The sequence below is a fragment of the Pogoniulus pusillus genome, chromosome 8 (assembly GCF_015220805.1).
Source record: "Pogoniulus pusillus isolate bPogPus1 chromosome 8, bPogPus1.pri, whole genome shotgun sequence".
Classification (NCBI taxonomy): Eukaryota; Metazoa; Chordata; class Aves; order Piciformes; family Lybiidae; genus Pogoniulus; species Pogoniulus pusillus.
In genome coordinates this window covers 13,267,516-13,280,666 of record NC_087271.1, presented here as the reverse complement: position 1 = coordinate 13,280,666, position 13,151 = coordinate 13,267,516, and the positions used below count along the sequence as shown (strand labels likewise).

Below are 13,151 nucleotides of genomic sequence, written 5' to 3'. Positions count from 1 at the left end.
TTAAATAATTTAATAATCTATACAAAGATGGTTTCCTCCAAACTTATGTACAGTTAACCCACACAAATTCTTTGTACGCGATTAGTGAAACTATTTTACAGAATGTCTATTTACAGCAGGATTAAGCAATTTGTTAGAGGTTTGGAAAGGTCCTGGTCCGAGAGTCTTGTGGCATAAAGTGCCACGGGTAAAGTCAATGAAGTTCCTTAGCTACTCAAATCGAGAGAGTTCAATTACTCAGTAATTTGAAGTCTCAGTATCTGTGGTCGCAAAATACGTGTAGCGAGAGCCACGTGGTTGATTCCCGTGGACCTAATAGTTCAATACGGATTTTGGGGCGCGCTGTCTGAGAAGACTCCACGGGCCTCATAAGGCTGATGCAGCAAGCTGGAGCGGCAGCGAGCTGGAGCGGCGGCCAGCCAGGAACGCCTTGGTCGATCGCCCACTGGATCGGTGCCGAGTACCGTGGGACAAAGAGTCATGTATAGCGAAGAGGTAGTGGCCCCAGGCAACGAAGAGGCTGGGAGAGGTGAGCGGAGGAGGTGGCAGGAGGCACTTTGTTTACCTGAATCGCCGTATTTATCAGATGTGGGCCGAGATTGATGGTCCTTTGGCCACAATATTGTCCAATAAGCATCTGGCAGCAGGCCAAAACATGCCAAATAAGGAAGGGCCCATAAGTCTGGTACCCCCAAATATGGAAAGAGCGTAGGTGGGCCACACGCTAAGCGCGTGGGCTTATACAACCTGTTTACATCAACCTTATATAACCAGGGCAGGCCAGACTTTATGGCACCAAGGCTGTCGTGATCCCTTTGTCCGTTTAATGTGTTTACCTCTGGTTTGGGCAGAAAAACACGTTTGGGCGGGAAAACATGTCCAGGCAAGCATATATGTATATATATAAGCCTATTTGGGCCTATGTGGCCCTCCACCACAGCTGCTTGTTGTCTGTTACTTAATGCAGAAACACTCTCCTGAGTTGCCACATAAGCGAGGACCCACGTCAAGCTTCTCATCAGAGTCTTATCATTACATACCTCTCAGCAGCAGCTTCTCAAGTGGAAAGCTGATTCTGCTAGAACTAGATGAGGTAAGCTCCTTGTCTCCATAGCTGTCATAGCTATATTTATGAAGTCCTCTACAGTGCATTTTAAGTAATGACAGTCACTTCATTATCTGTAATGCTGTTCGGGCTGGCAGAAAGGCAGCAAGCCGGCATCAACCTTTATTCACTCACATGAAGAAGGTGGCTTTAAAGCAGTGCTGGAGAATGGAAGTGGCTTGTTACAGCATGCAACGTTACTTGGCCGTTTGTACACGGAGGGAGCACATGCACTGTGTTGGAACTGTGTAAACGTTTTTATCCACTTGGAACATCTGGAGACACTTTTCTGCAAGAGATGGCAAGAAGCAAAGCGGCACAGGGCAATCAGGAGCATTAGCAGGAGCGTGCTTGCTTACAGAAACCTGCTCAGGAGATAAGGCAGGGAAGGCAGTGCTCGGGAGAAGCCTTTCCTTGCTCACATCATGCCCTGAGAGGCTGGCGCTGCGCTAACTCCGCTGTTGCAGCGGCCGTGTGTCTGTGCCGTAGACAGGGTCCAGCCTTTCTGCCTAGTGACAATGCCTGCATTCAATAGCTCTCTGTGCCCCCAGATACACGGAGAGTTAAATCTCTGCAGGAGGGATCTGTGTGGGCTCAGTCCGCCGACCCAAGGTACGAGGTTTGCGGAAGTCTGCAATAAAAGGCCTCTTTCTCAGCTGTCTCCACAAGCAACGAAACCACTTTGAAATAGGATCTTGGAGCCCCGTGACCGGTTACTCAGCACTGCTGGGTGATGACATCCTGCAGCTAGGGCACTGGACTGCTCCAGGGCACCATAACTCCCGCAGTAGTGGAGCACTCTTGCCATTGAAGGTACTCGTTTGCATTTCTATAGCTGTTCTTGCTGGCTTTCTTTTCTCTTTATTTCTTTTTTTCCCCCTTTCTCATTATTTTTCTTTCTTTTCTTTACCCCCTTTTTCTTTGTCTTACTTCTTTTTCTCTTCCTTTCCCTCTTTACTTTTCCTTCAATAAAAACCCCTCACATAGTCGAAATAACCCAAAACTCTCATTATCAGTGAAGCATGATCTTAATTTGAAAACCCCAAGACTCTGGTTTTGAGGAGAACTGTGGAAACACGAAAAAAACTGCTAAGTTTTGCTAGCCCAGTTAACGAAAACTAAGTCAGGTCTTTGCAGGGGGGAGGGCAACAATTCATCGATTCCATCCCCCATTGTGAGCTGAGAAGTCAAAACTCTAACAGCACTGCAATGAGACTTAGCAGGATACTTCAGATTTGGATTTCCAGATCTTAAATACTTGGAGTACCTAAACAAACAAAAAAAAAGCTTTAAAATTACCTCAGAAATTTTGACTTTTGAGAAGTCTCGTGGGATGTGTGCTGCTGTCCAGCACAGGCCATTATCTGTGTGTCTATGAGAAGTTAAGGAATAAGACACAGCCGTACTCCATGATCTTCAAGGTCATCTCCAACTCAAATGACTATGTGGTTCAAAGACTGTAGCATCATTTTGTGTAGCTTACAACTATCAGCTGCATGGCTGAGTTTAATAAATGCTGTGCTATATCCCATAGTCTTTCCTGTACCTAGGTACTCTTCTCTCTTCTGAGCTTGGTGCTTTTAGCCGTTTAAGCTTTCCTGGAGCCCAAAAGCCCAACAAAACAGAATTTAGGCCGTCTCCCCTTCTCCCCATGTGGAAAAAAAAATAAGCAGGAGAAGAGAAGAAGGTGTAAACCAACCAAAGAACAGCCTCACACTGATTTGGAAGTTTAAAAGTAATTTTAACAAAAAATAAAAGATATTTAAGGGAAAGGAAGGTCACAGAGTTCTAAGGGAAGGGTAGAGCTAGAGATACACAACCAGGCTGGATGGTAATGGACTCCCTTTGGATGCAGGCCCCCATAGAAGGCAGAGGGTCTGGCCAGGTGGCTAGGCCGGCCCCGGGGCTAGCAAGAGCAGCAGGGGGCAGGAGGAAACGAGCAGGCAGCTGACTGCCTCTGAAGAAGTGTTGTGGGCAGATAGTGCGGGGAGGAATAAACTTTGACCCGGGGGTCACATCCTCCGGGGGAGAGGGGCCAGGTCCCTGCACACTCGGGGTGAGGTTTCCAGTCCGGCCCTCCTGGGCTGGGCTTAACCCAGCACACTGCTGGATGGAGCTGAGGAGGTAGAATGGACGCGATGAGGACATCTTTGGAATGTTTTCAAATGCACTCCCACAAGTTGTTTTTTAATGCCTGTTGTAAGAGCCCTCCTCCATGCAAGGCTCACATACCAGCAGAAAATGCAGACAGCATTTCTTTCACAGTATTCAATGAACAGGTTGGGGGTTTTGAGGGGAATGGGAGTTGTTTTCTCCCCTCTATAAAAAAACGAATTAAAGAACAAAGAGAACGTCCACGTTTACAGGAGCCTTAAAATCCAAAGAAGGTATCTATGGTGCAGTTGAGGTGAAAAACGTAAAGTATGTTCCAGTAAAAATTGGTGGATCGGGATATTTTCTGTTACTTCTCATAAATGTAGTGGATATCTTAAGACACATAAAAAGCTTTGAGATCCATAGCCACTTTGTGCCAATGCAAAACACTTTATTTTGGGTTCTCATTCTCTTATTTTCTTGGGGCCTGTTGCCATCATTAGCAGCAACAAACATCTGCCAACAGTAGCTGCCACCAGTAACTGTGGTTCTCACCTCTGGGCCAGGCTCCATAATGCCCTCAACATCAATGCCACAGGCACGCAGGCACCCCTGTGGATGTGCCAACGTGATTTCTCTAAGGAAATGCCTGGTGTGCTTTCCTGTGGGCTGAAACAACCCCTCACAGGACTGGCAACTGAAACACAGCCTGGGCCTTTCCAAAACCTTTCACCAATTAGTGAAATGTGGCTTTTCATGTTTTCCCCCTTAGGTAGTAGGTGCTCTGGTACTCTGTTTTGCAGTGTCTTGCTTGGACTTCTGGCAGCTTCTCCATACTGCTGTCACAAGATAAATTTCCCTGAAGTATTTTTAATGTAGTCCTGGAATGAATTCTGTACTTCATAAAAAAAAAAAAGTCTTCTTTTCCCAGTCACCTTTATTTCATTAGAAAAGTATAAATTACCATCATAAATACAGGTCTCACCGGTATAAAAATTAATTTGCATTTCTAAAATAAATATTAAAATAGTCAAAGCAATAGGTACCTCCAAATCCCATCACCAAGATAAACTATTCATTTGCCCAGCATTTAATTAAAATGCAGTAAATACTGCTACCTACTCAGTGCTTGCATGAAGTGAGTTGCTACTGACTCAGAACCTGCCAAGTATTTGTTCTTACACTTACTTGGAACCATCAGACTACTTAGTTCAGTTATAGCTTTAGGTGTAGTGTAATCTGGATATGCTTTCCAGATGGATAGCAGCTACCTACTTCAAGAGTATTCCTTCTATGTCACCAGTATAGTAGTTTCAGTTCATTTACCTTTCATTATCTTTATCCAAATAGAAATAGCCCAAGTTAATTTTATCCAAGACAAAACAGCAGCCTCTCTGTCACATATTGGCTAACATCTCATTCCAACAACTAATAATGTTAAAAGCAAGTCAGATCTGTTTCACAGAAACAGAAAGATGATCCTTTCAGCTAGGCAAAGGACACATCTTTTCAAAGTAGTGGTTTTGTCCCCTCACAAGTACCATAATCATCTGGCTCAGGAAGGCCATACTTGCAGAACATCTGTACCTTGTCAAGTCAAAGGTCCATCTAGTTCAGAATCCAGTTCCACAAAGGAGAATAGAAGGCTCTTAGGAAGAGGGCAGGAGCAGGATTAGGCTACTGTAAGATCAGCAAGATCCTCTTACAGCCACAATTAAGTTTTCCTCAGGCAGTATTAAGGGGTTCCTTTTCTCTTGTAGCTTTTGCTTTCTTGCGTTTACACAGGATCACCGGCAGGACGATAGCGAGAGTGATGACCGCAATTGCTACCACTGCTATGATGATGAAGACTTCTGATCTGTATTCTGTACAGGAGGGAACATTTTTTTCAAAATTCCATTATCAGAACTCATAATGTTACAATGCCACAATGTCCCAGAAAACACTCCACTGCTGTAAATAATGCTTTCTGTGGTTTACAGTATCACAGAAGTGGAGTGACCACTTCAGTGTCAACTGAAATTGTTTGAACATGCATTTATGGACTATGGTAAAGCTTGATTTCACGTGGTTCTTTCCAGCTTTTAATCTAGCTTGTGCAGTGCACACTGCCACCACAAGAGTGAGTTAAACCATTCCCCTTACCCTTGCATCACTTCTTTGAAACTAAGTCCAAGTGGAAATTTTTTCTAGATTAGAAGCTACAAAACACCCACAGAGATTTCCATTCAAGTTGTAATTGACTAGAATTTGACTATTGTGATAAACAAACCCAAATATAGATAAGAAGGTTAACTTGAGAGACTTAATCGGCAGTCTTAGAAGGCTTTTCTACTCTGAGTGTCAATATTCTTATCTGCTGGTGATGAAAGGCACTACTGCAGTGGGATGTTATTTAATAAATAGTGATGAATTAGCTTGAATAAAGTGCTTGTCAGATTGTTTGTCATAAATTGCACTGGCTGATTCACCAACCACGCTCCCGATGTATTTACTGCTGAGCATGTTTATCTGCCAACCTCTAACCTTGTGATAGAACACTAAAGAAAGTCCTAGTCTCATCGTCTACTTTTGAGAAAATAGCTGAAGCTCAGCTCAAACTACGAGTCCATGTAAATGCCTCTTAGATAGGGCTCCAGCACTCCTGTTTCACAGTTAATCCTTCCAACTGTTACTATGGAACCTGCTATTGGAATGACCTACCTGGAAAAGATAATCAGAACACAAATAAAACCACAAAAAAACCCACAAAAAACCCCAAACCAAACCAAAACAAACAAAAAAAACCAATGCTGAAGGCGTATGAGATCTGAAGCCTAAGTGACAACCATCAACTCAGACACTAAAACTAATCAAACCACTTTAGCAAGACACTCAAAGCAACCTCTAGTAGCCAAACACGGTGCACATGTAATGTGGGATCTTCCCACGAGTTCAGTCTGTGTCCTATCACTTAGACCAGCAAACAGTTTATTTTAGAACGTGGGTGTCATAATTTAAAGAGGTATAAAAACCTACTGAGAATTGAAGTCTCTATTTGTCAGCATGCTGAAAGCTGTAAGACAGACATAAGCAGGTACCTACCATCCAGGATATTCCTTCCCACACTGGTACAAAGAACCAGACTTTCCTGACCATTCCGGTTCTCTCTGCGGGAGGGAATGATGCCCTGGATGTAGAAGCAATAGTTATTTGTGCTGTCGACGCTCACTTCAAATGTATGGCTTCTTGAAGTATCATCTTTCTGGGAAGGAAAACAAAAGAGATGTCAGGAAAGTGTTCTTTGCAGAAGCGTTGGCACTTGAAGGTAGCAGGCAAATTGTGCCACTATCCCTTAGCTACACCGCATGTCAGAAGCAGAGCTGGACCTTACCTTGCCAGAACTTTGATCTTTCCAGTAATAGAGTCTGTATTCCAGGTCATGTTGGAAAATATCCCGAACACTTAGGAAGCTTCCATTAGGAAATGTGTATGGTGTCAGTGGGTCTTGGAACACAACATTCAGTTTGGAACCTTTCTGCTTGTAATTCTGTATCTCTGGTTTTCCAACAACAGCTAAACAACAATTTTAGAATTAAAATCTACCATCGTCTTTTCTACACAGCATCCTCTACTCCCTCCCCCTACCCACTGCTCTCCTCAAATCTATATAAAATTGACAGAGCCAGGATAACACAGTAAAATCCTGCACAAGGAAGAAATACTGCAGGGTTAACACCATGTCCCCTTAGCACCAGCTCCACAGGTTGCTTAAACACACCTCCAGGGATGGTGACTGCAGCACTGCCCTGGGCAGATCATTCCAATGGCTGAGAACCCTCTCTGGGAATATTTCCTAGCATCCAGCCTGAACCTCCCCTGGGGCAGCTTGGAACCATTTCCTCTGCTCCTGTCCCTTGCCACCAAGGAGCAGAAGCTGCCCCCTCCTCCCTTCAACCTCCCTCCAACCTCACTGGCAGGGACCTGCAGAGAGCTCTGCCCTCAGCTTCCTCTTCTCCAGCCTGAACACCCCAAGCTCCCTCAGCTCCTCCTTACAGCCCAGCTGCTCCAGGCACTTCTCCAGCCTTGCTGCCCTGCTCTGGACAAGCTCCAGCCCCTCAATGTCCTTTCTGGAGTGAGGGCCCAGAGCTCAACGCAGCACTTGTGTGGCCTCAGCAGTGCTGAGCAGAGGGGGATGATCCCCTCATGTCCCTGCTCTCCACCCTGTTTCTAACAGAAGCCAGGATGCCACTGGCTTCCTTGGCCACCTACGGAGTTATCCTGAGAGGAAGTTTATGATAAAATGTAATTGGCAATCCTACTTACTCTGATTATACGGTGTAAATTTTTCAGAGACTGCAAAAGGTGGTTCTTCAAAGTTGTCCATCTCAAAGGACGTTACAGACAGTATGTGTGCTGTATAGGTCTCCTTTACATTCCTGACTGCATCAGTAACATCACACTCTGTTTCTGTTGTCTGTATGCACTTTTTCCTGGTGTTAGATGTCTGCCTGAAAAAAAGTAGGAAAGATGTGTTGGTACTCTCCAAGCTGATTCTTACAGCTTTAGATAAGTTGTGCCCCCACCAAAGGTACAGGTTTTCTTCATCCAGTGGAAGTCCTGCAGGTGTACTACACTGAAAAGGAGAAGAAAAAAAAATCTACCCCTACTATCCTGTGCATCTGTATTTCACACTTCAAAGTAGCATCAAATATGAGCCATATTAATTATAGAAATATGCTACTGGGTACATATGTGAATTAAAACTCAATCTTTTTTATGACCTGAACAGAAAACATAACTAGTTCTGATTTTGGGCTTCTCTGCAGCTGATGCCATCACAGGAAATCCCATCTCAACATGAGAAAAGCTTTTTTAAAATGAGGATGCTGGAGCCCTGGAGCAGGCTGCCCAGAGATGTTGTGAAGTCTCCTTCTCTAGATACGTTCAAATCCCGTCTGGATGTGTTCCAGTGTGACCTGCCCTAAGTGGTTCTGTTTTGTGGAGGAGTTGGACTCAATCATCTCTGGAGGTCCCTTTCAACCCCTATCATATTGTGATTCTGTGACTTATTAAAAAAACAACAAACCACAAGATATGCAAGTCACTTTTAAAAGTGTTATCCCTGTTGCCTTAAGAAACATCTGTTGTAGTAGGAAGCTCTGGTGACACCAATATTAACTGTTGAATATGACAACATCTCCTCATTTATGTCCCTTATGCTTGCATCTACACAGGTGCAAATGTCACTAAGAACAAGACAGTAGCAGAATTATAATATAGGTCTTGACAAAAAGCTTGACCCATGCACTTGAGTTTTAAATTATAGAAAGCAGGTCCATTTGCTTGAGAAATCATGGTGAAATATACGGACAAGGCTGTCAGCTCCCCATTTTACTCCTCAATAAGAAGGAACAGAATACAGATTCAGATTAGACTACCACCTCAATTCTTTTCCCTATTTTTTGCTGCTCAACTACTGTGATCTAAGCTGAAAGAGCAAGAGTGCCAACTGTTTGAAAGTTAACAAAGAAGTTTTCTTCCAAGCTCTAAGTCATCTGAGCTCCCTTCCCTTTTCTTTTTTTTTTAATAATATCACAGCTGAGTTAGTAATAATGTCCTAAAGATGCCTTAAAAAGGAACAGGAGATAGGATCTTTGTGATCAAACAAATGTACCCTATAAATGCACACAGAAGCAAATGCTCAAGCACACTTCATCCCTAAGAGCAACTTGTCTCTAAAGGAATGCCTGTGTATCAGAACTTCAGACTTCATTTTTTTTGCAAGCACAACTGGCTGCATTTTAATAAAATTAATTCTGCTAGTAGTGGGATGTTAAGTCTGTGAATTTCACATTAGGCCACTGCATGGGTGTTTCATCCACCAGTAATGAGAGAGCTCTCATTTTGTAGACGGAAGAGACTACAGTACCACATTTTAATTAACATGTAGAACTGATGATGCAGCTTCCCTTTGGGGCATGTTTAATAGTGGTCTATGAATTAATAAAGGAGCTGAGAACAACAAATCTTTATTACTGAACCTCATGGAAACGTTTGTGCAGTATTGAAGAAGGAGTCAGACACCATATAAGGTAGCTACCGTTTATGTGAACAGTATTTCATACCTTACAGGATGACAGAGGAAGTCTCAGCAGAGGTAGATGAACAAAGGTAGTTTTATTATTACCCAGTGAGACAAATTACTCACTGTGATTCACTGATTATTTTTAATAGACTCATATTTATCATACACCTCCCAAGACTAAAGATGAAAGACTCAGTCCAGACACCCTGAAAGAGACAGAAAGGTGAAGGTCTATCTAATACGTGCTATGCCAGACCAAGTTAATTTCCTCAATGTGTGCTGGCCTAGACCTCCAGAGTAAGTGGCCTGCACTGAACCCCAGAACTAGAAACACTGATCTAAAGCTTGACTCTAATTTTTTGAAGCAGGCAAAACCAGAAGCCTGAACCAGGTATTCTTACAGATGGATATAAAGAAGTATTAACAGCTGAGCTGTCCATTCTCCTGAATCCTCACATCACATGTAGGTAATGTCCTATAACATTCAGCCTGTTTGTACCTTCTGCCATTGCCGTTAGTGGAGAGACCTTGGTGCTGCTGCCTACTTACCCGTGTATTTCTACCGTGTAGAAGTAACCTGATGGTTTGGGTTGCCACTGCAGTATAGTTTTAAAATTGATTGAAGACCAAGTTATATTAACTGCTGTTGGTAGCTCTGGATTGCCTTTAAATATCGAAAAGAGAAGAGTGCCATCAGTCATATTACATGCAATTACTGGTTTCCTGCAGTCACTGGCTAAATAAAGCAGTTGCTGTTAAACGCTGCTCAAAAACGTTCTTCTGGGGGAAAAGTCTCTGTCCTGCCTTCTGGGATGATACTCGTCTTGCTAAAGGAATGAGTTCTGGCACACGTGAGAAATAAGAGAAGAAAATTATTTTCCTTCTTGTAACTCTAGGTTGCTGAGCTGCACTATTTGTAGCCCTGTCTAACGCTGCTTTTTTGATCCAAGACCTCTGAAGAAGCTTTGAGATACACATGAGAATGTCCAAGCACCAAATGAATGCGCTGCAGTACAGAATGGCGCTTGGCCCTTGGCCAGTGTATGTCCGGACACGCTCGCACCTGAGGGGGACACTCGGGGCAGGAGAGGCGAACGGGCCGCCGTGGCCCGCCAGGCCGCGCCCCCGCCAGAGGCCACCGCAGCTTCGGGGAACTGCCCAGGAGGAAGTGGGAGCGGAAAACCCCGCACAAGCGCTGTAACCGCTGGAAATCGAGCGTTTCGCTGAGCCGTATCCCAATCGTTTCCTAAGTGCCACCTTCTCTACCTCTCCCCAGTGCCCACTCCCCCTAGTGCCCAAGCATGGCACCGGGGACAAGCAAAAGAGGTAACAAGATGCCTCCTTGCTACCTTGCAGCAGGCGACCCGCGGTGACTGCCCCCGCTCCCCATCTCTGAGGCAGATGTCGTCATTAAGGCTCCCACCTAGAAGCAGCCGACCCCTGGCGGCCCCCTGAGCGTTCCACCTTCCGGGCGCTGACGCGGAGTCGCTTCTGGATCGGGTTCGGGCGAGCGCCGCGCTCCCGCCGCGAGAGCAGCGGAGCCCTCCCTCAACGACCCGGGGCTCCCCTCCTCGGAATCCGGCGTCTGTCAGAGGGGTCGATCCCCGCCGCACCCCAGTCCGCCCGCGGCAGCGGCCCTCCGGTAGCCCACCCGTCGCTACTCACCGGCGGCAGCCAGACGCCACAGCAGGACACTCAGCAGCAGGGCGCTTCGCAGCAGCGCCCGTGTTCCGGCAACGAAGTGCAGCATCTTCGAGGCAGGGATCCAGCGGTTTCCCAGGCAAGTCGACGGGTGAGCTGCCGACGGGGCGGGAGCCGCCGTCTTATATGTGTGGGAGGAGAGGCGGGGAGCCCGGCGAGGAAGGCGGTGGGAACGGCAAGGGTGGGTGGCCGGCCCAGACGGGGTCATGGGGAATAGGAGCGAGGCGGGCGGAACTGCTTAGGCAAGAGAAGGAGGGGAACTTCGAGGAAAGCTTTTCCGTGAGGAGAGGAGCAGCGAGGGAAGGAGCGGCGTGGCCTCGGGCCGCTCCGGCCTCAGAACAATGTTCCCGGGCGCACGCCCATCTGTGTGTGCAAGCACACCTGGACATGCCCGCGGCCCGTGTCTCCCCACCTTCTCGGTGTCCCCTTGTACTTGTTCCACTCCTCGGTTTCCTTCTGTTAGCCGTTGGAAGGCATATCGGTGCAACCGAGCAAGAAACAAGGAGTTACACCCGCTGGACACCTTTGGCTGGCTGTCAAGGCGAGGGGGCGAGAGGTGCAGGCACTGCAACTGCTCTGCTCATCCTGAAAAAGTGGCATGAGGTTCAATAACTTAGGTGCTGTAAATTCTAAAGGGCTAAACATACCTCACCTCACCACACAAGACGTTTGACACGACTGTTACACGAGCTCACAGCCCTGAGGCTCACGCACATGAAAGTGGGAGCCCTGGCAAGGCTCACCTGCCCTGCTAGACCGCGAATAAGCTTCAAGTATTCAGGGATTTGTAGCTCACCTCTCCTGTAAGCCTGTTAAACCTTCCCCTATCTTACATTCAAAAGATTACGCCATTTTCACACAGAACTGGAAATGCATTTTCACACAGTACTGGAAATGCCGGTTTTGCACAGTACTGGGAATGCCATTTTCACACAGAACTGGGAATGCCATTTTCACACAGAACTAGAAATGTCCAGGGATTTGCATGGTGATATTTCGTTGAATACACAAGCTGTAGAGGGAGCTGATTTTCACTTAGCCTGTGATTTTTCTGTGGGGAAGGTGGGAAAGTATAGTAGAACTTATTATATAATTTGGAATCAGATGCAATTTACAGTGTTAAAAGGACTCTTTATTTTGATGCTGATTTATACATGAAAAATACAGGTAGGAGAAGACAAACAAGGAAGATTCATATTTGATTGCCTTTTATTTTCATGATTGAAAAGCATGCAATCAGTTCTGCTGGAATAAATGCAGACAACCGAACTACAATACCCATTCCAATCAGAGTTTGCATTAGATTTCGTATGGTGTGTTCCAAGGTGCCTGAGGTTTTAAACAATCAGCAGACATTCATTAAAACCAGCCATATGCCTTCTAATTTTCCTGCCTTGCTTTTGATCAAATTTCAGCACTGTCTCTGTGCAGCTGTCTGTCAGCATTATATCAGCCACAAAGCTTGCATGCTTTTGACTTTGTGTGGAGTACAGATCTTGTGTGACTAGATTTTCACGTTTGTTGCCTTATAAGATCATAGTGAATTTCCAGAAGACCTGACAAAGATAAACAATACATACTTGTTTAGAGAAAAGAGATGCTTATATAAAGCTTCAATCACCTTTAGGCTCCAATTCCAGTTAATTTCCTTGTACTTAAGTCACAAAAGCTGGGAAGTGGGTCATGGTGGTTTTTTATGGAGATAATGTCAGCACTCCCTTCTCCTGCTCATCCTTCTCACACTTCTTTCATGACCTCCCATACCTGAAATAGATGAGGAACCCTCCAGACCTTGTCCAGACTAACAAGCTTGACCAGTGTTGCCTTTTTCCAGTTTCCAGCAAGCTATTCCAGTGTTTGCTAATGCCTGACTTCTAGATGCTGTACTTCATGTCACAGCATGAAAGGAAGCCATCAGGTTACCAGAGTGGTGGGAAGCAGAGCCTGAGCAAAAGGATGAGTATGGATGAAGCAGTCAAGCAGGGCATGGGAAGCATTGTGTGGGTAGAGGCCATTCTGGCCATTCTGAGGGAAGGAAGTTGAAGGTAAAATCTGAAAGCTGGGGGGGAAGTCAGCATGCCAAGGGAGCTTGTGCAGATTAGGTTGGCAGGGGAAGACTGTGACAGACCAGGCAGAAGCACTGAGATGAGGAACTGCTACTGCTGTGGCCTCTGCTCTTCTTTC

At 45.5% G+C, this 13,151-nt stretch overlaps 1 protein-coding gene across 1 annotated transcript; it reads right to left on the bottom strand.

The window, feature by feature from the left end:
- Positions 1-4,118: 4,118 nt before the first annotated feature.
- On the bottom strand, positions 4,119-11,198 carry F3 (coagulation factor III, tissue factor). The gene is made up of 6 exons (XM_064147305.1): positions 10,932-11,198; positions 9,816-9,930; positions 7,505-7,689; positions 6,573-6,754; positions 6,284-6,443; positions 4,119-5,064 (listed from the first exon to the last, which is right to left on the bottom strand). The coding sequence occupies exons 1-6, from the start codon at positions 11,173-11,175 to the stop codon at positions 4,925-4,927; spliced, it is 1,026 nt and encodes a 341-aa protein (XP_064003375.1). The 5' UTR covers positions 11,176-11,198; the 3' UTR covers positions 4,119-4,924.
- Between the last annotated feature and the right edge of the window lie 1,953 nt (positions 11,199-13,151).

Coding starts and splice junctions, on each gene's coding strand:
- F3 (XM_064147305.1), bottom strand. CDS start 11,175: ATGACCCCGTCTGGGCCGGCCACCCACCCTTGCCGTTCCCACCGCCTT. Junction 6,444..6,572: donor AAGATCAAAGTTCTGGCAAG/GTAAGGTCCAGC, acceptor TTTCCTTCCCAG/AAAGATGATACTTCAAGAAG. Junction 5,065..6,283: donor GGGAAGGAATATCCTGGATG/GTAGGTACCTGC, acceptor CCTCCTGTACAG/AATACAGATCAGAAGTCTTC.